This window comes from Toxorhynchites rutilus, chromosome 1 (genome assembly GCF_029784135.1).
Source record: "Toxorhynchites rutilus septentrionalis strain SRP chromosome 1, ASM2978413v1, whole genome shotgun sequence".
Lineage (NCBI taxonomy): Eukaryota > Metazoa > Arthropoda > Insecta > Diptera > Culicidae > Toxorhynchites > Toxorhynchites rutilus.
The window spans coordinates 21,045,642-21,068,809 of record NC_073744.1 but is presented as its reverse complement, the minus strand read 5'-3'; the positions used below and the strand labels follow the sequence as shown (position 1 = coordinate 21,068,809).

Sequence of the window (23,168 nt, the reverse complement as noted above, 5' to 3'; positions counted from 1 at the left end):
TTTTACAGTGGTTTAAATGTTTTTACAGTGGTCCATCCCCTTCTCTAAGGGGGAGCTGCCATACAAATGAAAGACAAATTTCTGCATAACTCGAAAACTAATCAAGCGAATGGAGCCAAATTTGACATGCGAAGGTTTTAGGGGCACGAAACCTTTCTATGGTAAATGAATACTTCTCCCCCTTTCCTGAGGGGCGGGGGGGCGTTTGTTTGCCATACAAATGAAATACTTTAGTCAGCTCAAAGGCTTGCGATGAGTTATAGAACGAACGCACAACAGAAAATGTGAAAGTTCCATTTTCACAATCAGCAGAAAAGAAGTTCTCTTTTGGCTGCTGCTGCTGCTGCTGCTATTCACGAAGTAGGCACAGCGAAGAGGAAGCAGCCATAGCCTCTAGAAGAAAAAAATAACCCTGTCGCTACATTAGAAGAATCGCAGTAAACAAAAGAGGAACTCTGTTGTTTTCAAAGATTAATCAACGCTAGTTTTGCACAATGTCGGTGGTCCGAACCAAAGTTCTCGGTTTGGTGGACGTGATAATGCGCGTCCCGAGCCTGTTTATCATCGATGAAATTCTCAAAATCAGCATGGGTCTGCCCAATTCATCGTTATCGTCCTCGTCTACATCCGGGATCGGAGGGAGCGCAACCGCTCCGACAAATGTCGCCATCAATACTTCGACCGTAGCCGCAGGTGCCGCCACGATCGCAGGGATGAGCCCCGAGGATGTCTTGAGGGAGGAGTTTGAATTCTACAAGTTTGTTTCTCTAACAACGCTCAAATTCCTGCTCTGTCTGTTTGGTAAGTTCAGCTTTTCATTGACTTCCTTTCGTTTTGATGTTTATGTGTGTGGCATTGAAATGCACAATTTTTGACTTCCGGATTTCATTTTTGTGCTGCAATGGAAGGAAGTCTTTTTAAACTCAAGCGGATGTAAAAACACGGTGCATTTCTATTTCTGATTCATGTTTCATATTTGACTCAATTCTGACGATGCCCCGCGGCAAAATACACCCACACAATTTGTTCAAAATAATAAGTTAAGTACTACTACCACTTGAGCGCAAGCTGACTTCCATGATCAGCGTAATAAAAACGGACGGACGGACGCACGCATATGCGCTATTCTAGAGCCTTTTCTGTCTTCCTATATCCGAGTCTAGCATTTCATCAAACGCTGCGTAACATGAGATGTGTTTTGCATGATGGCATGTGTGTTTGAAGACTGCGAAATAATTTCAATGTCAGCTGGTTGTTCAATGCCTCGCAAGAGAGCGGCAGAGAGTAACCGGGCGGCAATGCACGCACACGTTTTAGGGGCACGAAACCTTTCTATGGTAAATGAATACTTCTCCCCCTTTCCTGAGGGGCGGGGGGGCGTTTGTTTGCCATACAAATGAAATATACATTTCTGCATAATTCAAGAACTAATAAAGCAAACGGAACCAAATTTGGCATATCGAAGTTTTAAGGGAGCAATAAATGTATTTATGGTGGTTTGACACTCCTTTCCCCTCTCTAAAGAAAGGGGAGGGGGGAAGGAACAACTCGAGAACTAATCAAACAAATGTAATCAAACTTAGCATATAGAGGTTTTAGGGATCGATAACCTTTCTAGGGTGGTTCAACACACCTAACTCCTCTCTAAGGGCATGGGGGCTGCCATACAAGTGAAACACAAGCTTCTGCATAACTTGAGAACTAATCAAGCAAATGGAGCCAAATTTGGGATGTGAGGGTTTTTGGGTACGAGAAATGTTTCTATGATCGTATGACATCCCTTCCTTCTATGGAAAGGAGAGGGAGAGGGTGCAATACAATACAATGCACATATTTCAACCAAACATGACAATTGAAAATTTTCGGAAAACTCTGAAGGAAAATGGGAAAATTCGAAAAATTCAATGCCCATGTGTTCTACAATTACATATTGACAAGCGTTGTTAATACATTTGATGTTTACGGTAACAAAATTAATCTTCGTTCAAAAGTGGAAATGGATTTTAATGTGATAAAACGCACTCCTGTATCGTCTTCTATCTATATAAATAAAAAAGGATCGCCGAATGTGTTGATAAGAGCAAAACTCGAGAAAGGAATTGTCCGATTTAGGGCCGTCTTCATTATATCATATTTTCTATATCAAACATTTATTCCATGTAAAGGAAGGTTTAGAGTTCCCGTGAACGTGAACGCGGACAAACACTTTTTTGTTAATAATTCATCAGCCCATATATAAAACGCGAGGAAAACATCGTGAAACGATAGGAAGGAACATTTTCTAGTTGAAAAACATGTTTAAACGCAATTCATATTGATAAAAGTGGATTGATTCAATATTTCACAACGATTCTGAATTTCCACCGTGGGATCTAGATGTTGGTGAACTCACCATAGTTCACCGACTTCGGTGAACGTGAACGTGAAAACAGTGGTGAATATAGAAGTCAAAATGTTTCCTCGTTCATGTTCACGTTCGAATGTCCCAAGGCATTCTGAAAATTATTTCACCGTGAACTGTAAACGGATATGTTTAGCAATTCTCAGGTTTTCAATGAAAATTTTGATATGGATGCAATTTCATTCAATCGGATCTTGAAAACTTCGTTGCTTCTGGTTGGTTCGTGAACAACTGTTTATTTTATCCGAATTACTTTATTGAAGCTCGATGTTTATTTACTTCACGTTTACTGCCGAACTTTTAACTCATTACTACCCAGGTGTACAAGAACTTGATCCAAATGGCATGAAACTTTCTAGTCCATCTAGGTTTGTCCAGAAACGGGGGGAAAACGCAACATTTTGGTTTGGAGTTCTTTGGAAGTTGAGATGTCTGACGTATGAAATTTCATACGCTGAGCCGATACAGTATCAAAAATGGAAATCATTTGAATATCGAACAAAACGGTTTTATTTCATGAAATTCAACTTCAATAACCATTTTCATGGTTTATTAGCACTTTCGTGTACTGCCGTTCTACGCATAATTGTCCTACGGTTCATAGGAATTGCATAGAACATAGTATAGTTATGCGTAGAACGACAGTGCATCGGATTTAGTATCACTGAGTATGGTACCGGAAAAAGCACTCCGAAGGGTGCAAACCCACATCATACTTCAAGCAAATATACGTCGTACATCGGTTGCAATACGCACAACTTCGTTGGGTACCAGTTGGATTTATATTACTGAAATGATTTATTTCGTCAAACCTAACTTCCGATGACTTCGAGTGTCTAGGCTTGATCTGCATGAACTCGATCCTTGCTGGATTTATGACACTCATCTGAATTTAAGGTAATTTTTTCCCAGTGTCTGGCTCCCCGCTTCTTGCTACTGCCCGAGGAGCATTCTTGTGATTGGCCTCGTTCAATGTTGCTCTCGACATTAACTTGTTTGCTCCGAGTCACTATCTCTAGCATCCGCATCGCTGTCTCCACCGCTTGGGAAGCATGATGACAAAGTCAATATCATTAGTTGACACTAGATTTTTGAAAGCGTCTTCGTCCAAATCAATCAGATAATTGTACAGCTTCTCCGGATTATCGGGAAGCTGATATATCCTATTGAGAAAAAAATATACTGTAGTTGCACAGCGTATGAAATTTCATACGTTCAATTTTTTTTTGAGGTTTCATAATTTTCTTCGGATTTTTTGCTAGATATCATTTTTAACACTCGTCTAGTAGTGTTGTGTCACATATTTGAGTAATTTAGAATCCTTTAAGAGGTAGAACTTTGATAAATTTATGTTTACTTTTACGACTCCATTAACACTCCTATACTCGCGCATTGGTCTGTCAGACCGAGAAATCAATAATACGTTCATTTCTCGGAAAATATCAACACTACGACTTTGCTATTCTTTCTAGCTTCGTTATTCGTCGTTCGTCATCGTTCAGCGTATCGCATGTGTTGGTACAAAGGGGACGTATGCCACTTTTTTCACACTTTAGGTCTGACACACCGACGCGAGTATAGGAGTATCTTTTTTGGACAAGTGGCTTTTTTCATATTCTAGAATATTGTTGAATGAAATGTATAAATTAAAGTTAGCGGCGTGGAATATTTATTCAATATAATGCATGAGATCATTACCGGACTATTCTTATTTGATTTCATTCCCTTTTGTAACTGGATTGAACGGATCTATATATTAACTATTCTTTGTCAGATTCATACGTTCAAAGGCAAAATATAAATTTTTGACTTTCGTATAGTTATTCGCTAAATATAATGGTCATACATATACACACTTGTGAAATAATTTCACTTGTGGAAGAAACAGTAAACTATAAACCTTATGTGGTAATTTTTAACAGCTACAGTTTTGGGCATATTTTTTTATAATGGACAATACCGACAAGAAAACAAGAAAAAGAAAAGGAAGTTCCTAAAAATCATTTTATATCATCTTTTTATGCCCCATCTAAAAAAGGCATTAATTCTTAGTTTACCAAGTATACAGAGACAAAGAATATGCCAACTTCATATTCAAGAACCTTTATCATCTGGTAATTATCTAGAAAGTCATTATACATTCTTCTCTTCGATAAAAGATCCGAAAAGCACGCAACAACTGCATGAAATGTAAAAAAATATGTTTGTTTCGAGCATGCAGTTATCCTATGTTCTTATTCTTATTCCAATGAAACCGCAATCGATTAATATGTTATTATTTTATTTAATAACTCTTTATACTTCCATGAATTATATTTAGTTGCTTACTTTTAATTAATAACAGTGAAAAATTTGAATTTCGTTATTTGTGTTGGAGTATCAAAAATTACTCTGTTTTGAGGAGGCTGAATTAGATGATTATTAAAACATAATAAAGACGAAGAAAACATATTTTTTGAGTTTTTTCATTCAATCATATCCTCTTCTTCAAATAAATGCCTAAAAAATACACAATGGCAACATTACAGAGAAGTTCAATTTTCAGTCTGTGACACCGTGCGTGAGTATACGTGTTATAATTTTGCACGCGAGTACAGGAGGGTTAAACTCGAACTTTGCAAGCTTCAATACACAACAAAACAACAAAAATGACAGATAAAATGACACTGACACAAAAAACACTCTTAAATTGTCATGTGGTATCATTTAAAATGCGCTTAACACTTTAGTTTCATCAAAAACAGTTTTTCAAAAACGGGCATTTTTGCGTATTAATTTTTATACGCTGGGCACTAAAGCGGTAAAATTTCATACGCTGGGCACTAATGGGTTAAATTTTATACGCTGGGCACTAATGGATTAACCCATAATGAACGTGAACGTGAACAAAAACGTTCTAAACGTTTTTCTTCTTTTTGGCTTTAAGAGGGTTTAAACTTTTCAGTTCATTCGCCTCTAAAAACGTTCTATATTTTTTGAGTTGTTTGTTCGCAATGTAGTTTACCGTGAAATGATCGTACTATTCCACCATCTGTTCAAGTTCACGTTCAAGGGAACTCTAAACCGGGCTTAAGGGGGTATTCTAGTGTAGAGACACGAATTTCGGACGTTTTTTCGAACTCCGTAAAAATAAAACAAAGAATATTTTTACTATCCATTATATCATTATTCGTTTATCTATATATCTTTCAACAATAAAACAAAAATAGGACGGAAAAAAAATATTCATAATTCGAATAGTTACATGCTGGTGAAGTGAGGGTGTTCAAAAAAAAGTTGTGCCATGGCGTACACGATTCCAGTCCTTCTGGTTATCTGAAACAAAAAAATCGAACAGATTCTGAATCAGTAAAGATGTCGCTATGGCATGAACCTCGGACAAGTCAAAAACATGGGTTTTAACAAAATGGCGGCCGTTTGAAAACAAAAATACTGTTTAAAACGTTTTTTTTTGCGTTTACCGATTTTTTAAAAATAGTAAAATTAAAAAGTTATAATTTTTTATTGGTTCATGCGATAGAGAGATGTATGCAGATTATTTTCATATAAATTTGACATAAATCGGTTCAGTAGAACTTGAGATATCGTGTACGCCAGTTAGAAAAAAACTAGTTCCGAGAGAAACGCGTTTGAAGTTCATTGTGATGGCCGTAACAGGTTAGATACCACATCACTAAGATGGCTCTAACTAGGTAAATAATAGGATTTTCGATAAGTCCTTTCTAGAGTATATTCTTGAATGCCTAAACTACAGAAATATTGAAAAAAAAAAATTTCGATTTTTTCAGATTTCTAGACTAGAATACCCCCTTAACGAAGAAACATGTTATTTGCAAGTGGATGAAAAATCTTGCACGAGAATTGTGTCTGAAAATAATCTGATAATATAATGTCGAGTTTTGGTAGAAGTACTGAAATTTTATAGTAAAAAATAATTTTGAAGGGTAGATCAGAAGATCAATCAATGAACAGTTCTGCGATTGGGCCTATGAACGTGCGCGAACCATATATAATCGAGTCCGACCTGTATTAGTGAATAAATTTACATAAAACATTATGAATATTTTCAGCACATAGTTCTACATTACATCCTGATCGTTGATTTGTATTGGGGACTCAGGTGTTTCTGTGTTGGATCCTGTCGTGTACAGTCAATGTGGAAATAACGCTATGAATGAGGAAAGAAAAGTCGATAGCGATTTGAAACCTTCCTAACATAGATTCAATTAATATTAATAACTGATTCTGCCTCACGATAATGAATAATTCACTTTTTAACCTTCTTCATGTGTCTTTCAAACCACGTGAGAATACGTGTCAAAGAAATGTATACAAACACATCACATGTGCCTTCAAATAATAATGATAATAATAATAATGGTTTTTTTTCTGAACCACCTATCCGTATAAACATAACATATTCTGAAAAAAAAAAACATAATCAATTTCAACTCATTGTTTTCTCTGCAGGCTGCATAAGCGCGGCATGCGTCTTCATGCTGTGGACGCGCCACCTAGTCATAGTGTACATGTACATCATCTCCGTGGGCCTGATCTTTCTGTCCTACTGGAGCAATGTATCGGCCATCTCGTTGATTTCGGATGGTCCCAGCTTGCTAGAGGACATACTGTCCCTCAACATGGAGAGACTGCTGGACCCGGGGGGCGTCGCGCTCTCTATACTGCCCCATCTGCTGGCCCAGTGGCTGATGGGGGTTATCTTCGCGTACATCCACTTGGGACCAAAGTAAGTTCTCTTTGTTTCTTGGTGTTCTGAACCGATTTAGAAGTTCCTTCATCCTTCAGATACAAACTCATCCAGAAAGCGCTGCCATTCAGTTTCCTAATGCCACTGTTTCTGGCGATGCTGCCATTACCGACGGTGGTGCTCAAACATTCCCCCGCCTTTGCGGCACTCCTGCCGCTAGCGCTGTCCAAGATTGCCCTGTGGAGCTCCTCGTTCAATGTGGTCAAAACCATTCTGAACGGGTACCAACACGCGCGCAACTTCGCCAGCAACTTTGGCATCTCGGCGCTCATCGAAAACGAGTGGCAACGGCTGAACGTTCCCTGCGTGCTCAGAGCATTCTGGAGTATTCGACTGACCGAGCAACTGATCAGTCTGCTGATGACCTCGGATGTCCCGCTGAGATTCGCGGCCACGGTTCAGAGTCTGCTCGTCAGCGGTTGTGAAACATTGACAGCCGTGCTAGGAATGACAAGCATCATATCGCTGATCTGCCACTACATCGGCAAAGCGTTCCAGCTGTTTCTGATGTCGGAAGACTACGACGAGGATAAATCCATAGGCACGGTGTCGGCGATTCTGTTCTACATATTGGCACTCCAAACTGGACTGACGTCACTCACACCGGACAAAAGATTCGTCCGGTTGTGTCGCAATCTGTGTCTGCTCATCACGGCACTATTGCACTTTCTGCACAACATCGTCGCACCGATTCTTATGTCGCTGAGTGCGGCGAGAAATCCGTCGAGGTTACTGATTTTGCATTGTCCGAAATAACAACCCTAGAAAAAAAAAGTGCATTCTTTTCACTTCCAGGAAACGCCACGCCCGTGCTCTGATGGTATGCGCATTTCTCATGATCACTCCGATCGGACTTCTCAGTATTTTATGGTCGCGTCACACACCGTCAACCTGGCTTCTCGCGGTGACAGCTTTTTCGGTGGAGGTTATAGTGAAGGTATAGATAAAAACGTTCCAATGAGTCGTTAGCTGATTATTCGATTCTTACAGGTCCTTGTGAGCTTAGCGACTTATACGCTCTTTCTGCTCGACGCCAGACGACAAACGTTCTGGGAGAAGCTGGATGACTACGTTTATTACATCCGCGCATTCGGAAACTCGGTTGAGTTCTGTTTTGGAATATTCTTGCTCTTCAACGGCGCATGGATTTTGATCTTTGAGTCAGGTAACTGATACTACAGTTAGCAGAGCAATGTGCCGTGTTGTTTGTGAATGTCAATCGCATGTTTCCCCTGGTAATATCCTTCCCCACTGACCACGCTTTCATCTTCACCATTATGTGTTTATGTGTTTCTTTTATTAAATCAATTTTCAAGAATTTCTTTATTTTTTGCTTCTCCTATTCCCACACTCCTCGCCTGATTTTATTATTCCTCTTCCTTTCAACAAAAACAACAACAACCAATCAAACAAAATTATAATTGGTTTCAAAATATACGCCTCAAAACGAATTGCGAAATAATTTAACACAAATCTGAATCCAATTGAACCAAAAACCAACAACAACAAAAAAAATGGCGACTTGACACTTAGCTACCATTCCTGTAGGTGGTGCGATCCGGGCACTGATGATGTGCATCCACGCGTACTTCAACATCTGGTGCGAGGCCCGCGCTGGCTGGGGTGTGTTCATGAAGCGACGCACGGCCGTGCACAAGATTAGCTCCCTGCCGGAAGCGACCCCGCTGCAGCTGCGCTCGTTCGACGATGTGTGTGCCATCTGCTATCAGGTTAGTGCTGTAGGGAGGGACGATGGCACCATGGTTTTTCACTTGGTTTGGTTTTGTATTTACTTCACAAGAAGACCGAGACTAACGTTTTCAAAAACATCTATTTGTGGGAAATACGTCACATTTCACAGGTTGTGAATATTACTTTGCGAGGAATTGAGCCCACGTGAAACGGATATGTGTATGGGGAAAACAGAAAAGGGCATGTTACCAGAATTGTATCGGTTTGGTATTAGCAACAAATGATCAAAGAAGGATAAACGCCGGGATCCGACTACTATTGGGATACATTGAAAACGTTGAAAACAATCATCAAAAAAAAACAGAGACGAGGCAGTTATCGGATACGCACAGTAGAGTTAGCGGAACAAATATGTTGATAAAGTGTCTGCCACAAAAATGATAGCCTGTTCTTAAAGTTAATATCGTCTGGACATGAGGTATGAGAAGGTACAACAGCTGTGTCGTTCTTAAGAAGCGCAAAAATATCTTCAGGAATTTATTTTTGTATATCTTCTTCTCCTTCTTTGTTTTAAAGAGGCTTTAAACTTTCCAGTTCATTCGTCTCTATTCTTGAATATCAATGTTTTAATGATGTACTGAACACATGCCGCGAAACAAAATTTGCAGGAGCAAGAAAGGAGACATTTTGACGAACGAACCCAAACCAAAACCGAACCAAACCTCAAAGATGGAGATAGTATTACGATCAATCTTTCGCCGATGTAGGTAAGCACAATGACATACCAGCTTAAGGATCACGTGTCTCGTAAAACTCATAAACGAGCCCCGTTATCCAGGGCTCGGCATAGTCAAATTCAACTGAGGATAGTCAGCGGACCATGAAGAAATTCCCCTTCGTATTCAATTGGAAATGACTTTTTGCTTCTTCGCTCACTTTCTCCGGCAACATGACTCAATAGTCATAGCGAATTTTTGTTTTTGTTCAGTTTCAACCCCAGTGCCACACTAACTGCTGTCAAAACGTTTTTTTCTTCACTCAGTTTCAACCTAGTGTCGCACTAGGTTCGCCCCGAAAGCTGTTAGTTTCGCACTGAGATGTTTCACGGGTTGGCACTCGGGTTCACTAATACAACTATACTGAACTGTCAAGTTCCGAGTATTGTTTTGAAAAATCTAAAAGTAATGTATTTTCGGAATCGTAATCCAATTCGAATTCTGATTTTGAAGAGTATATTCGCGTAGACGGCATTAAGCTTCGTGTGCTTTCATTGGGAGGCGAAAATAATGTTGGATATTCAGGTGGAATAAACATGGTTTCAAAATAAAAATTATGAAAGAAAATTTACTTTAACGTATCGAATATTTATGTGATGAAATAAGAGGTTTTTTTTATCGATATCGCAGAAGCATATTGAACGAAAATTGTGTCTAATTATGATTTTATATTATAACTAGCTAACCCGGCAAACTTCGTCCCGCCCATTTACTTGATTAATTCTCGAGTAATGCAGAAATTTGTGTTTTATTTGTATGGCAGCCACCCCTAAGAGAGGGGGGAGGGGTATCTAACCACCATAGAAACATTCATTGCACCCTAAAGTTTCCATATGCCTAATTTGGTTTAATTTGCTTGATTAATTCTCGGGTAATGCAAAAAATTGTGTTTCATTTGTACGGCAGCCCCCTCTAAGAGAGGGGGAAAGAGTATCTTAACACCATAGAAACATTTATTGCATCCTAAAACCTCCACATGCCAAATTTGGTTTCATTTACTTGATTAATTCTCGAGTAATGCAGAAATTTGTGTTTCATTTGTATGGCAGCCCCCCCCCCCCCCCCCTATGAGTGGGGGAAGGACTGTCTAACCATCATAGAAACATTTATTGCACCCTAAAACTTTCACATGCCAACTTTGGTTTCGTTTGATTAATTTCCGAGTAATGCAAAAAATTGTGTTTCATTTGTATGGCAGCCCCCTCTAAGAGAGGGGGAAGGAGTATCTTATCACCATAGAAACATTTATTGCATCCTAAAACCTCCACATGCCAAATTTGGTTTCATTTGCTTGATTAATTCTCGAGTAATGCAGAAATTTGTGTTTCATTTGTATGGCAGCCCCCCCTTTGAGTGGGGGAAGGACTGTCTAACCATCATAGAAACATTTATTGCACCCTAAAACTTTCACATGCCAACTTTGGTTTCGTTTGCTTGGTTAATTTCCGAGTAATGCAGAAATTTGTGTTTCATTAGTATGGCAGCCCCCCCTTAGAGAGGGGGGAGGGGTCTCAAAATATCACGAAAACCTTCCCCGGCCCCAAAAACCCCTACATACCAATTTTCATGTCGATCGGTTCAGTAGTTTCCGAGTATATAAGAATCAGACAGACAGACAGACATCACTCCATTTTTATATATATAGATAGATAGATAGTAATTATTTGTGGAACAGGAAATGCGTCGACAAATGGTTAAGTGAGTGCCAGGACTACATGTGTCAGGTAATCAAACAATATGAAGTAAAAATTTTCATTCAAACTTTTATATTTTTTCACTGCACTTGGCCTTTCTGATCTGATAGAGAATAATTTACCTCCCAAGCACTAATATCGCCACCAGACGTCGACGCTTCATTTGTTACGTTACGGAGAAGAACGTCTACGTTCCGTCTCCACCAATTCACCCGTCAAATGTCAAACGAATGATTTATTGAATGTTATTCATGGTGTCGCCACCTACAACAATTTTCAATTGCAATGCCCTCTTCCGAATCAGCATGCCTAGATCAGTTCTAAATTTTGAAAAATTGAATGAAAATCATTGAATTTTAATGCTTGGACCCCGTAGTCCGACCGTTATTCAACAATAATAATATATAGACTGTTTCTCTCAGCTAGTCGCGAATGATTTTCACTCCGAAATTTGGATCATAAGTACAAAGTACAGTAAGTTATTTATAATGCGACATGCCGAGGCACCAATTAATGTCGCATTGGAGGCAATTTTGACCAGTAATTGGACATTCGCGACTGGTGGCGACTTTCAATGTGGGGCCATAATTTGGACCCCGAACTCAATGTTTACAAAAATGTCCGATTAGAGGTAAACATATCCAATTAAACGTGTTGCATCTCAGGTCTGTTCAGTTAGCTAAATGTTGAATTAGATGTAAATTACTGTACAACCAAAATCAAAACAAAAGCCGAGACACAAAGCCCAGACCAAAACCAAACGAGCCGTCCGTCTCCGTTAATTATTCTTTTCTACAAATCCTGCCGGTCGTTTTCGTTGAACGTATGCTGACGGGTCGTTACGTTGCTGGTGTATATGAATGTTTTCATGAGAATTGCATGGTAGAATCATTGACGTAACGTGACGTGACGGGACGTGAACGTAACGTGGATGTTGTATGTGAATCGCACTTAAACCGTCCATTAACCCTTTCACGTACAACATCGAGTCTCACTCGATGTGAAATTATTGTGCCAAAATGACAGCATCGAGTCTCTCTCTCGTAGTACGCTTGCATATAACAAGGCGCTAATACGCTCGGCAGAGTAGTGAAATTACTCGATGCGCGACCCATCGAAGCGTTTGCGTTTGGTCCGCTCTTTTGAAAATTAAATTGTACGCGAAGGGGTTTATAACTTTGTATCAGAAATCAAATTTAATTTTTTTTTTAAATAAGATTTTGTGTACGCGGGTCACGTCAATTAGAATAATCATTGACTAGAATAATTCAGTCATCCTCGCTCTCAACGCTCGTCAATTAATTTTTTAGTCAAGTAATATTATGTTGACGGCGAATGCCGAAGTAGTGCTAGTCGAAGCGAAGCGACTGAGAGGAGAGTCGATAGTCATTTTTCATCTTCGAAGATTTTGGACCCTGCTGTTATCTGCAGTCGACAATAAACTTATTAATAGGAATATACAAGTTCGATCCCACGATCGACTATTTGGCGCCGGGCCATTCAAAGCGATTTCACTATTAGACTTCGCATAAAATCTCTATGTTTGGGGCTGTTCTCCTTCTGAACAGCATTTGCATTTCGAGTGAGCGATATATAGGCGACTGTTTTCCGCAGCAAAGGCTTCGCAATGGTAATGGTATAAAAAAAACAACAACAACACACGAAACCGATTCGATATACGGAAATTGCCTAGCAACCTTCGTCGACGTCATAATTTCAAGTACTATTCGTTTTCATGATTAACAGCATTGCAGACGGTTTGCTGTCTAGAGAGACACTAAACCACTGGAATGACGGTTTTTATACATGCTGCCAGAGTTCAATATTTCCGAAGACGAAACATGAAAATTGACTCTCCTCTCAATCGGAATAGGAATACTTCGGCATTCGCCGTCAACATGACTAGTTCATCAAGTGTGCACCCGTGGCCGAGTGGTTAGCGTCCCACACTATCATGCCGGGTGTTCGGGTTCGATTCCCGTTCTGGTTGGGGGATTTTTCGCCAAAGAAAATTCTTCCGGCTTGCACTGTGGTCACGCGTATTCTAGAGCTTGCCACTCTAGAGTACATTCAAGGCGTGTTATTCGGCAAAGAAATCTCAACCAAGTATTAATGAACGACGCTAATTAATGAATACGTTGAGACTGCAAAAGTTCCACAGGGAACGTTAACGCCATTCAAGAAGAAGAAGATGACTAGTTCATCAGTTATACTCGCTCTTAACGCTCGTCAATTCATTTCAAGTTGAAGTAAATGGTTATTCAAATTGGCGTGACGAATGAATCCTGTATTTATTACTCAACATAGTTTCCTTCGAGGGGAATGCACTTGGTACAGCGAGTTTCCAACATTCCGATTCCCTTTCTGTACGAAACGTACAGCCTAAGCGAAACGAAACGCCTAAGCCTTCGGAATATGCCTCACTTTCTGCGATGACTTCCTTATTCGATGTGAATCTCATTCCCTAGAGCCACCACTCGGAGTTTGGGAACATATAGTAGTCGCTGGGAGCCAAGTCTGGAGAATATGGTGGGTGAGCAACCAATTGGAATCGTAATTGGTCCAATCAAATCATCGCTTTTGAGGATGCTATGCGACGGAGCGTTGTCGTGATGGTACAGAACTTTTTTCTTCGTCATATGGGGCGGTTTTTTTTATTTCGTCGCTCAGTTTGTCCAATAGCGCTACATAATACTCTCCGTTAATTGTTTTTCTTTTCTGCAGGTAATCGATGAAGATTATGCCATGCACATCCCAAAAAACGGAGGCTAAAACCCGGCCGTCTTTTGATCGCTTTGACTGGCTTTCGTGGCTTGTCAACCACTCTGCATACTGCCTATTGGACTCAGGAGTGTGGTAATAGATCCACGTTTCATCCATTGTCACAAAACGTCAAAAGAAGTTCACTCGATTACGCTTCAACAACGCCAAACCGGCTGTTGAATCATCAACATGCCGCTGTTTCAGGTCGACAGTCAGCAAAAGCGGCACCCATCGCGTGGATAACTTTTTCATGCCCAAAATGTCGTACAAAATGTATCCCTCTCGTTGTTTTGGAATGCCTACGGCCTCAGCTAACTCGCGTAGCTTCACGTTACGATCGTTCAAAACGAATCGATGCATTTGTTTTACGATTTCTGGATTTGTAGCCTCTTTTGGCCTTCCAGAGCGAGGTGCATCTGCGGTGCTTGTACGGCCCATTTTACAATAACACTTCGTCAACTACTGCATTGATTGTTCAGGAGTTGTTCCCATTAAAAAATAATGTTTAAAATACGATATTTCTCTTTTTCCATTTTTTATACGAATGCTCAGGTAGTGACACTTAAACAACTGTAGTTTGTGAACAAATAAACGAAATGTCATGAAACTTCACACATAAGCTAGTGACAGATGAACTTCTCGAAATGAATCTTGTTCATTTTTAGTGGCGTCATCTGTTGAAAAATCCCGGAACTTTTCAGCTCATGTAGTATTTTGTTGTCCGCCTACACAATCTTATTACTTATAGCTGGGTTTGCTTTTTTTCTTTTTTCCAAAACATTCAAGGACGTTTACTGCATAAAAACCTTAAATTGTTCAATTGTACATCCTATCCTGGAATACTCATCCGTATTACTGCTCTGGTCTCCGTATTACCAAAATGGAACACATCGAATTGAAAATTCATCAGGTTCGCACTTCGTCACCTAATATGGAGATTCTTTGAATTTGCTAAGCTACACAAGCCGATGTAAGCTCATCAACTTGGAGCTATTGGACGCGGGTGTTGAGTTCCCTTCAGGACGCCGTGAAGTTCATCTGATGGTGAATAATTAAACGAACACGGACCGTCGTAGAGCAGATGCCGACGGTAGAACAGGATGCCCGAAAGAGTTTTGGTTTAGGTCACAGAGAAACTGTTGGAAGAACCAAAATTCATTTTCAATTGAGTGTGAAGGCCGATGTCTTCATAGTTCCCTGACTAATTGATTATGACTTTGTCGAGCCCTGCTTGTTGCACGGTTGTTTTTTAAGCCTCGTTTCAACTGTCCCGCGGTGTGTGTACGGCCCAACTATGAAAAGTGGAACAAAAAGGAAGGCTCTAACGCCAAAAACGTGATATTGTGTAATTTGCCATGTTATCATTAAGATAAAAATGTACACGAATAAATTTGGTTCTGATACAGCTGAAAATGCTTATGAACCTATATAAAATAAACAAGTGGGATGAAAAAAACAGATGGGTATTGTTGGGGACATAAACGGAGAGACGTAGGATTACACTAAGGCCTCCAATTTAAATGTATTGTTTCATTTTCATTTGAATTTTTAGAATGATAATGCGTGTCGTGCGTGAACAGGTAATTCGAACAACCTGTGGGCATATCAGGAAATTTCATCACCAATTATGGAAAAAAAGCATGGCCTTTTGAAAATTTTTATTACTACTGTATATAATTCGATTAGAATTTCAACCATTGCGGTAATTGGAATGTTAATGATCAATTGTAGCTAAGCAACAAATTTATGATGCAATGTTTCACGCTGGAGCGATATAATCAATACTCATTTCGAACTGGGTAATTCAACGAGCTATGGAAATACTATGGTTTGGGGCTGTTTCACAAAAGTTGGGGTGGGAGATTATGCTCAAATCAATGAGATGAATGGAACATGACGACAGAGGGTATATCGACATTCTTTGCGAAAACCTGAAAGAGTTGGTGTAGAAAATAGGACTGTAAGATAACTACACCTTCCATCAGGATAATGATCCAAAATATATGGCAAAAAACACAATTTTCTTTGACTTTTGCTTTTTCGTATTAGTGCAAGCTTTGCACTATGTTCGCTTTGTGCATATTCTGAGTATGCGTTCTGAAGCAAAAAAATATTGCACGTCCGTTCATGATTGTAGCAAAATAGAAACGGAGGTTGAGAGAAAGATAGAGTCTTGAATAGCAGAGGCTCCACAAATAAAAAAGGGATGCCAGATTCGTGTTCAGCATCCCGAAACCATGGATTTTTCGCATTTAACGACTTTTTTTGCTTGGATAGCCTTTGTATGAAGTCGCCCACTGTGCAAACAACACTGGTTCAACTCTCGCTCCGACATCCTTTCTTCGGAATGGAAGTGAAGTCTTCTCCTAGTGACGAACTAGCCAAAAAGCTGAAACTTACTATAATACGGTAAAAAAACTAAAATCGATAGCGATTAATCTCACTCTCTGCAGTTAATTTCTGTTTCAGGATTATTCCGTTCCATAAAATTCCAATTCTAACAGAAAACGGATCAAAACGTTCACAGGAATATACAGCCCTATTCTGTATTCCGACGAATTTCCATTTCGTTCGACTTATAATTTCGCATTCCCTATTTCGAACGTTTGTCCATTTAATATTCAGAGAGAAACAGATCGAACGAAATGCAAAAACAACTCAAACGGAAAACAGGATGGAATTATATCAAGTCGTTCAAAATATTTCGAATCGATCGAAATACAGAATAGGGGTGATAACCACATGATTATATGATTATTTTTACAGGAAATGACATCGGCGAAGATTACTCGTTGCAAACATTACTTCCACGGGGTGTGCTTAAGGAAGTGGTTGTACGTACAAGATCGATGTCCACTGTGCCACGAAATCATAATGAACCCGGATAGCAAGAGCAATGAGGGAAGCGGAGATGAAGGGAATGACGATATAAACGGACAGGTGTGTTCTTGGTTTTTTTTATGTACTTGAAAGATCGGTTGTACCAATAGAGGCTTCATATTCCCCCACAGAATCCCAACCCAAACCCAGCACCGAACCCGGTGGGTGCCGCTGATAACACAACACACGCACACAGCGCCTCTTCCTCGAGAGGTGCATCCACGCCGTCAAACACACCGGCCAGCAGCAACACAAGCAGTAGCGGCGGCGTCGGCAGCAGCAACAGCAGCACAATCACTACCAGCTCTATCAGCAATCACTCGTTAATAGCCAGCGGTTTCCGCATCCCCAATCCATCGAGTGCTAGCTCTTCAACAACGTCTCTACCCGTATATCCGTCATCATCATCCGGTGGTCTGGGCCAGGGAAGTTCGCCGTTCGCGACGCCCTCGAATTCGGCTGCAGTCTCAGCAGCGGCCGTCTCACAAATCATCCGTCAGCAGCATCAGCCACGATCCTCTGTCGATCGGGATTTTCTCGACGAACTGGAGTAGAGTCTGAACATTAGTTTCTAGGTGTCAATTCTACGTTATCCCTTAATCATTTTGAAACGCGGAATGATCGGAACTCCTGTCCTATGTTGTTGTATACTCGTATTACTTACTGTAGCGCATTGGCGTACATGAGAAAAGCTTCGCGATGGTTAAAAGATAAAAGAGTTGTTTAGCTCAATTTTACATTGTACGTTTTCGGTACGGGAAATTAGAGGGAGAATGGTTTAATTGTTTGATGGAGGAAAGGAAAATCAGCGTTGTGCAATTCATTTGTGGGTAGTTTTATGGGAGAGATAGAGATTAGAGAGTAGAAGTGTCGCATCAATTTATGTCTCGATGCTTTAATTACTTACACAACTAGCAATGGACTTTTCGATTGCATTCCGGTGGAGAATTGTATAATCACTCTTATAGAGTCGATATTACGTTATGTTTCTCCTGTGCGTTTCGAAACAAGATCACTGGTTCTGGCTATTGGAAGTTCCGCCTCAGTTGCGTTTGCGGACATTAGAACGCGTTTTAAGTTTTTCTTTTATACCAGTTTCTGTTCATTCGCAAATTAAACAGCATGCAGAGCACAGTTTCCTTTGCTCTCATCAAACACGCCTAGTTGATAGTTCAGCTAGCAAGAAAGCAACAGAATTATCGCAAGTGATACTTATGCCTGTTTGTTTATGTGTTACTTTTCAATATTTTATAGCGAAAAAGGGAAATAGAGAAAACGCTGGCGGGGTGAAAATTTTTTTAGGGGTTTGTTTAAGAGAAAACGAACAGTGTGAACCGCGGAAAAACACATGATGTGGAATACATGTTAACGAAAAGAAAACTATCCACGTGTAAATATCAAAACTATCATTGAACGGGGAAAACAGTGGAACTAAAACAAAACATTTGCAGAGAAATACAGACTTTGAGTTCTTATTCAAAAGAAAGATAAAGCTTACACCAGCTTAGGCGTGATTGATTCGGTGCCTAGACAGTCCGAAAGCCTTCAATAACCAATACATAATTCAAGGTCATCAACGAGAAGCACACATTTTAACCATTGCGTTCGCTGTTTGCGGCTGAAACAGACATCTGAGAAAAAAGGGAAAGTGATAATCCGCCAAACAACGGTTCGGCACAAGCACACAATAAGACAATGGTGAAAAATGGCTCCGGTTGGATACGTTTTCTTGGAAAGAGAGTAGTTTAAGCACACGAAAAAACAATTTGGAAGCCCTCTCGGGGGTTTGAAAATTTGCAACATTAGATGAAATAATAACGGAATGTGCAAATTGTGTCTCTATTTTGGAGGTCAACTAGCGTGACATAGCCCTATTGTGCGGCCGAATATGTGATGATGGGGTTGCAACCCCATGGATAATTAAAGCTCATGCAATCAGAATGATTAGGGTTACAGCGAGCACGTGATGTACGTGATGTTACACAGTTATACGCGATATTATCCAATCGACTAAAATTTCAGTAAAAGTTTGGTAATCGACTTTAACTTAATAGAGGAAAGTAATAGCGGCGAAAATTCCAAATTGTCATATCGTGATAAGTGGGCAAAATACATAGAATTGAAGGTAAGGAAAATTTCCTGTGTATACAAACGGAGAGCACATGTGTTACACACACACAAAGAAGTAAATAATAAAAAATCATCAATTTGTTCGAAGTTCGAAAGTTTTTTTTTAAAGTTCTAAAAAACATAAAAAGTGACAAAATCGCAAATCGATCCAACGATAGACACGATAGTATACCGCATTTTCACTGCAGGTAAGGTTTTATATGATGTTTTATCGATTTCTAACTGAACAGTTTTTGTTCACCTCAGCAAAATATCGAAATGCCACGTCCCGCAATGCCGGAGCAGAATAATTTTGAATAGTAGCAGAACATTTGGCACATAATTCCAATGGTTTCACACGCAATTCCAATTTTATACTTGCACTTTACTCCACTTCTTCTTGCGGAAGTGCAAAATATTAATTTGCAATCACTTCGGAAGATGACCCGGGATGCAGGAAAGGTTTATCTCATTTTCCAAAAACGCTCATTTGGTCCTTTGAAGTGGCTTCACTACGGCTGAAATGAAAGCGTCGCGATGATTCTTGATGGATACTTTAATAATAGAGAAAAAGGCAGCAGTGTGGGACTTAATATTTTATCATATTACCAATTTGCGGGAACGACACTGCTTCGATATAACCTCTCCACACATTAGTTAATCGGTTTTTGCATATTTTTTATAATACAGGTGTGATAATTTAACTGTTTTCAATTTTAAAATGATTAAGTCAACTGATATTTCATCATTTCGAAACATACACTCTATCCAACTTCTATTAGACCACCCTGATTATATTTCGTTGCAACACAAACAGTTAGAATTTCAACAAGATACTTTCATACATAGTAGAATGCTTAGAATAAAGTATATTTATCGTCAATTTCGTTCAAAACAGTTGTTTGTTTATGTATTGTGCTTAAATATGATAATTTCAGCTGTCCAGTTTGAATTGTGATAGTTTCTATTGAAGTCGTCTGTGCTGAACGTTGGTACTCAGTCGACTATTCATTCCTTACATATCTTTTACATGTTCTAGCTTACTGGCTACGTGACACTTGTAGGGGTGCTCAGCATAATCGTCGTCGCCCGGTCATCGCTCGGGTGGCGTGACTCAGATTATGCTGAGTACAGTAACGGTCAGCAAACGCGGCACCCATCGCGCGGATCATTCCCTAAATGTCGTGAAAAATGTACCCACTCGTTCTTTTGAAATGCCTACGGCCTCAGCTAACTCGTGTAACTTGTAGCACGGAACCGATTTCCGTACACCCATACCTCGCTATACGGTCGCTCTTTATACGGCATTTCGCTTTAACGGCCCTCTTCAATTAAGGCAAGTTTTCGATTTACGGCCTAAAATGTTTCGCTATAGCGGCAAGAAAAAATTTTTTTTTTCGATGTCGATATATCTACATGCAAACTCTTTTATATTTCCTCTTGTTTACAAGCTTTATTCAGTGTGTGGTTTAGACTTGTCTGTAAGTGTTTTACCTGGAAACAATTAGAGACATTTTAGGTATGTAAGTACATTTGTATGTATGTACAAATTTAAATGCAAGTACTTGTTATGTAGGTATTTTTTATTTAAAGGAAAATATTTTTTGAAAACGCAATCTGAATGATAAACCATGTTACATATTTAACAAATTTGAAACCGATCCGATTGAATTTGTATGAATTTTTATTATAATAATTGATTGCTTATACGGCTTTTCGCTTTGAGGCCAAGTTTCGTGGAACCTATTTAGGCTGTAAAGCGAGGTATGGGTGTATTTGGGAGCCCATCGTTTCGTTATTTCGAAGTTCAGATCCAACACAATCATACATGTGTGAATCTGAACCTCTTCCTTCTGTATTTGTTTTGGATGAATGGCTCAGCGAGCGCCTCTCCTCTTTTTAGATTTAAGCGACTTGCCATAATGAGTGCTGATGTGATTCGGCAGCAGTGTTTTAGCCCAGACACCCATAACCGATGCACCCGAAAGACTCATGTTTTCCTATTTTTTTTTTTGCTATTTTTTCTGTTTGGATATTTCTCCCAAATAGCAAAGTCTTTCGGCGGAGTTTTTTTTTAGATTCGAGACCCGGCGAGCGCCTCGACTTGAACGGTGCTCGGGAGGCTAAAAGGTATCGGGAGGTTAAAAGGAATGCTTGAAAGCGCAGGGGAATTTCGGTGTGAATACGGAATAGTTAACATCGTTAAACTACACTAAATGGTTTTTTTTGTTTCTTCGTTTTATGTTTAGTTAATATTACATTTATCAGAGAACTATTTTCTCCGAGAAAGCGTAAAAGCTCAATTCTCCGTTCGTGCCCCCGTTGAGCGAAATTAAAGGTAAGCTTCGAGCTCTAAGACACGTGTGTAGTACAAAATTTAATTGTGGCATATGTGTGTTGTGTTTTATTCTTTGTAAAGTGTAGGAACAAGCCGTTTCCTGCTTGGAGTGAATAACGACACTTTCGTGAATTCACGTGGCCGCGCAGAACGCCCAGCATCACTTGCGCCTAAAGGGGAAATGCAGCACGACACCGCTACACTTCAGGGCGCGTACGCAACGTCTTACCCTAAAAATAGCATGCGCATGTAGGATTTAATAAGCAAAGATAAAAACCCACACAAATTAACAAAGCCGCACACAAAATGTAACACAATACCGAAGCAACAACAAACAATACCGTCAGCGCGCACATGCTGATCGGTATTTGGAAAGGGATATGAAAGATGGAGAATTAGGCTCAATAGGAAGATCGGTGGACTTGAATTCATGGGTCCGACGTTCGAATCCCGTATGAAGATGAAAATGAAATTTAATAGTTATTATTTTTCGTTGGATGTAGTTTGTTTTAATTATGCCGTATATAAAATAGATGTTTATAATATAGATAGGTGGGAATAGATGATATGTTAAGTTAAGTGAATAAAGGTTTCCGTGATAACTGTAATGTAAAGTAGACGAGATTTTGTACAACCTTTGGCTCTTGTTGAATGTTCAGTGGCCTGCACAACCTTTGGCCCGTGTATCTGTAAAGAGTATGTGTATGTATTGCCGCGACTAAGTAAAAGTTTTTCGATCGGACAGGAGGGATATGATACAGGGATACAACGGAGGAAACATCATTAAACGTTGACATCGGCGTTTCTGAGGAACAGGTATAGATGAAGCAGAAGATCAGGATTGCGGCTACCTAATATATCCCGGACGGGGATAACCGATTGTCTGCCTAGTGCCCTCAATGCTCTGGAAAGCTGAGAGCGGGCAGCAAGGAACCGGATACACGACCAGACAACATGCTCGATGTCGTGGTAGCCATCGCCACAATCACAAAGATTGTTTACTGCGAGCCCAATGTGATAAAGATGCGCGTTTAGGTTGTAGTGATTGGACAGAGGCCGAGATACCACGCGAATGAAATCACGACCTACATTCAACCCCTTGAACCATGCACTCGTCGAGACCTTAGGGATAATCGTGTGTAACCAACGACCGAACTCATCTTCACTCCACATGCGCTGCCAACTTACGAGTGTGTGCTGACGAGGAATGTGAAAAATTCGTTATAAGCAATTTGCCTTTCAAATAGTGTGCCTTCTGAAGCGCCCACCTTGGCTAGCGAGTCCGCCTTCTCATTTCCCGGAATCGAGGAATGAGAGGGAACCCATGCTAAGGTAATCTTGAATAATTTTTCGACCAAAACACTCAATAGTTGTCTTATTCTTATTAGGAAATAAGATGAGCGTTTATCAACTTTCATTGAGCGGAATGCCTCTATTGAGCTGAGACTGTCTGAAAAAATAAAATAATGGTCGATGGGCAGTGTTTCAATGATCCCTAGTGCGTAGTATATCGCACCTTCCGCCTTTCTTCAAACATTGTTTCACGCCTGAACTAGTATTGTATAAGCAATGTATGTTTTCAACTGCAACCATTAAATTCAATTCAGTAATTGCAAAATTTTACAGATTTTCAAATGGGCCTCTTCCAAACAACACAATCAAATGTAAACATTGAACTCATATCCAGGGATGCCGGATGACTGTTTTGAATATATTAACACGGCACGAAAAGTCTCTAACATCATAT

The 23,168-nt window shown here is 39.8% G+C and overlaps 1 protein-coding gene across 2 annotated transcripts; it reads left to right on the top strand.

Annotated features, from left to right (window-relative positions):
• The first annotated feature begins 233 nt into the window (after window positions 1-233).
• Window positions 234-18,471, top strand: LOC129762229 (protein TRC8 homolog). Of its 2 annotated transcripts, none has more exons than XM_055760294.1 (8): window positions 234-801; window positions 6,872-7,148; window positions 7,208-7,897; window positions 7,965-8,106; window positions 8,160-8,334; window positions 8,703-8,899; window positions 16,861-17,034; window positions 17,106-18,471. In XM_055760294.1, exons 1-8 carry the CDS (start codon window positions 495-497, stop codon window positions 17,526-17,528), a joined length of 2,385 nt encoding a protein of 794 aa, XP_055616269.1. In that variant the 5' UTR covers window positions 234-494; the 3' UTR covers window positions 17,529-18,471. The 2 variants fall into 2 exon arrangements, with proteins under 2 accessions (XP_055616269.1, XP_055616270.1); XM_055760295.1 differs by having other exon boundaries at window positions 8,718-8,899; window positions 17,106-18,470.
• The last annotated feature ends 4,697 nt before the right edge of the window (window positions 18,472-23,168 follow it).